This window comes from Piliocolobus tephrosceles, chromosome 3 (assembly GCF_002776525.5).
Source record: "Piliocolobus tephrosceles isolate RC106 chromosome 3, ASM277652v3, whole genome shotgun sequence".
Taxonomy (NCBI): Eukaryota; Metazoa; Chordata; class Mammalia; order Primates; family Cercopithecidae; genus Piliocolobus; species Piliocolobus tephrosceles.
In genome coordinates, this window is record NC_045436.1 from 177,671,998 (window position 1) to 177,675,803 (window position 3,806).

The 3,806-nt window shown below is 46.2% G+C and overlaps 1 protein-coding gene across 4 annotated transcripts in view; it reads right to left on the reverse strand.

The window, feature by feature from the left end:
* Nucleotides 1–3,806, reverse strand: part of CRMP1 (collapsin response mediator protein 1) — a 71,856-nt gene that overhangs the window by 32,894 nt on the left and 35,156 nt on the right. For all 4 annotated transcript variants that reach the window (XM_023206886.1, XM_023206889.1, XM_023206888.1 and 1 more), the window contains one exon: nt 2,820–2,984. In XM_023206886.1, the coding sequence (XP_023062654.1) occupies nt 2,820–2,984 (165 nt within the window). The remainder of the gene's footprint in view (nt 1–2,819; nt 2,985–3,806) is intronic.

A 3,806-nucleotide genomic window follows, 5' to 3' on the forward strand; every position in this document is an offset into this window, starting at 1 on the left:
GGGAGGGAGGGAGGGAGGAAGGAAGGAAGGAAGGAAGGAAGGAAGGAAGGAAGGAAGGAAGGAAGGAAGGAAGGAAGGGAGACAAGACCTGCATCTAAGAGATAGCAAGTGTTGGCGAGGATGTGGAGAAAAGGGAATTCCTGAGCACTGTTTGTGGGAATGTAAATTAGCACCACCACCTCTACAGAGATCAGTACAGAGGCTCCTCACAAAACTAAAAACTGAATTACCGTATGCTTCAGCAGTCCCACTACCGGCTAAAAAGCCAAAGGAATTGAAATCAGTATGTCCAGGGGATATCCCCACTCCCGTGTTCATTGCAGCATTATTTACAACAGCCAAGATTAGGAAGTGACCTGGGTCCATCCATGAATGAACGGATTTTATAAATGTGGTAAATGTACACAATGGAGGCTGCCTCCTCAGAGGGCCCCCAACTGCCTTAGTAAAGAAGGACATCCTGTATTGCAGCAACAAAGTTGAAGCTGTAGAACCCTATGTTAAGGGAAATAAGCCAGGCACAGAAAGGCAAATACTGCACCATCTCACTTATATGTGGAATCTAAAAAGTTAGTTGATTTCATAGAAGCATACAAAGTAGCAAGGTTGCTGCCAGGACCTGAGCACAATCGCCATTCGCCTGCTGGTGACCCAGCCCAGATGCACACAGCACAGGGCTCCCTGGATGCCTGCAAGCAGCACAGACCCACCAGGCCTCATGGAGCCCAGTGTCTTTCCCTACAAACTCCACTGCCACTCCAGAGACCCTCGCATCTCAGTGAGGGGCGCCCTAAACGACCATTCACTTAGGGCAGCAACCTAGGGAAGATTGCTCAGAACTTAACATTAGGTCAGGAAAGTAAGATACAAGACTGTCAGTTTCCTTGGATTATGACTGTTATGTAGTTGCGGTGAATCATGCAGCAACTGCAATACAAGGATAATGCCTTTTTCTTTTAAAAGATAGGGTCTCACTCTCCGAGCCAGGCTGGAGTGCAGTGCTCACTCCAGCCTCAACCTCCCAAGCTCAAGCAATGCTCCCGCTCAGCCTCCCAAGTAGCTGGGAGGCGTGCACCACCACTCCTGGCTATGTTTTTTTTTTTTCGTGGTCTCACTATGTTGCCCAGGCTGGTCTCAAACTCTGGGCCTCAAGCAATCCTCCCTCCTCAGCCTCCCAAAGTGCTGGGATTAGAGGCATGAGCCACCATGGCCAATAATGCCTTCTTGATAGAAAGAGCTTAAACAGCTATATGAAAATGCAAATTGATGAGTGGGCAAAGAATACAATCAGATATTCACATAAGGAAAAACGTATGCAAAATCTTGAATGTAATCAGTAAAGAACTGCCATGAAAACCACAATAGTGGTGTCTTTCACCCAACGAATCGGCAAGAATTTCATAGAAGCAATAACACCCAATGGTGCAAAGGTGCAGGGACTAGAGATTCTGGCATAGGATTTGCAGGGGTACAAGGGGATGCATGTTTCAGGAAACCAACTTGGCAATAAGCGTCATAATCTTGAAAAATGCTAAAACCTTTGACCTTCTAATTCCACTTCTGGAAATCTAAAGAAAAATTAGAAATGCCACCAAATGTTTATACATGAAGATGTTCACCATAACAGGATATATAATAAAACGAATAAAAAGCCTAAATGTCCAATAAAAAGAAAATAGTGAAGCAAATTAACCATTATATTGTACATTATGAGCCATTAAAAAGTTATTGATGAAGAATAATGTGACTCATAAAATGTTACGTGAAAAAGGAAGGGTTCCACATAACAGCTATTGCACAACCACATAGGGAAAAATCATCCAAATACGCAGGGAATGGAAAGCAATAATCCTTCACATGAAGAGTAAATTGTGATTGGGGGTAGAACCAGAGGAAAACAATTTTTTTCCCTCCATTTTCTGACTTTCTTTAAATATTGGGGATGATACTGTTCTTATGAGAAAACATAGCACAGCTATCTTCAAAACTGGAAACACACCCTCGCTCTCCTTGAAGCACCCCCATTTGAGGCTGCCTCCTCAGAGGGCCCCCAACTGCCCCTTTCTGGACAGATTGCTCATGCCCTGACTCTTTCCATTCTGTTGTTCTTTGCTTCCTTTGTGTCTTCTGATCAGTTCCCCTCCATTCCATGTAACGCACACCATGAAGTGTCTACACTGTGCTGGTGTGAACCCAAACAGAGGGGAGCCAAGGTGGGAAGCAGGGACATATAGACATGGTCCCCTCCCTCACAGAACTCAGGGTTTGACAGAAGAGCCAGACAGACAACATCCCATAATCCAGGAACAATGGAAAAAGTGCCCCAAAGGAGGCCTAAGTAACCGGCATTGGCTATTCAAGGAATGAAGCAATTCTGATTGGGGAAATGGGAGAAGGTAATGGTTGAGTTGGGTCTCGAAGGTGAGTAGCACTGGGCAGGCAGAGGAGAAAGGGCATTCGTTCCTGGCAGGGGATCCACATGAGCAAGGGCCTCGCAGCATAGCCAGTTTCAGGGATGGCAGCCAGGCTAGTGATCAGGGTGACAGGAAAGAAAAGTGAGGTTAGATCAGCAAGGGCCTAGCATGGCAGGCTGCAGAGACTGGATCTGCTTCTGAGAACAGGACAGCCCAGACTTTTTCAAGGAGAAAAGGATGGACTGTAAAGGGACTAGCCTGTTTCCTCACTGTCATGGGGCAGAGGGCAGCTCATAATCAGGCTCAGAGCAGATGCAGACAGGGGGATTTTTCACTCCACATAATCCTTAGATCTACCAAAGAACCAGGGATTCCCCAAAACCCCATTCTGAGGCTTTAACTGACCTTTGTCCTGCACCAGCACCTCCAGCTCTTCCCGAACGCCATCGTACCAGCTTGTGATGTCCACGTGGAGGGAGTAATCACAGCAGGATTTGGTGTCAGCTGCTTCGTGCCACTTCTCGAAGGAGGTCAGTAGGCTGGACCCAGGCTCAGGAACAACATGGTCAACTGGGACAGGGAAATATGCATCATGATGCTTCAGACTCAAGTGTTCCAATGGTAGCCACCATCATTACCACCACCACCATCATTACCATCATTACCATCACCACCATCATCATCATCACCATAATTAGCACACCATCACCATCATTACTATGACAGCCACCATCATTATCACCACCACAATCATCATCACCATCATTATCAACCCATCACCATCACCGTCATCGTCATTACCATTATCACCACTACCACCGCCATCATCACCATCATTATCACCCCATCACCATCATCACCATGACCACCACTGTCATCACCATCATTATCACTCATCACTATCATCACCTCCACCACCATCACCATCACCATCATCACCCTCATCATTACCATTATCACCACTACCACCACCATCATCACCATCATTATCACCTCATCACCATCATCACCATGACCACCACTATCATCACCATCATTATCACTCATCACTATCATCACCTCCACCACTATCACCATCATCATCATCACCACCATCATCACCACCACCACCATCCACTATCATCACCACCATCCACTGTCATCACCGCTATCATTATCACTCCACCACCATCATCACCATCCCATCACTACACCATCACCATCATCATCATCACTAACATTATCACCACTACCACCACCATCACCACCATCACCACCATCATCACCATCATCACCACCATCACCACCATCATCATCATCATCACCATCACCATCTTCATCACCACTATCCTATCACCATCATCATCATCCCAATTATCACCCCATCACCATCACCACCATTATCATCACCAC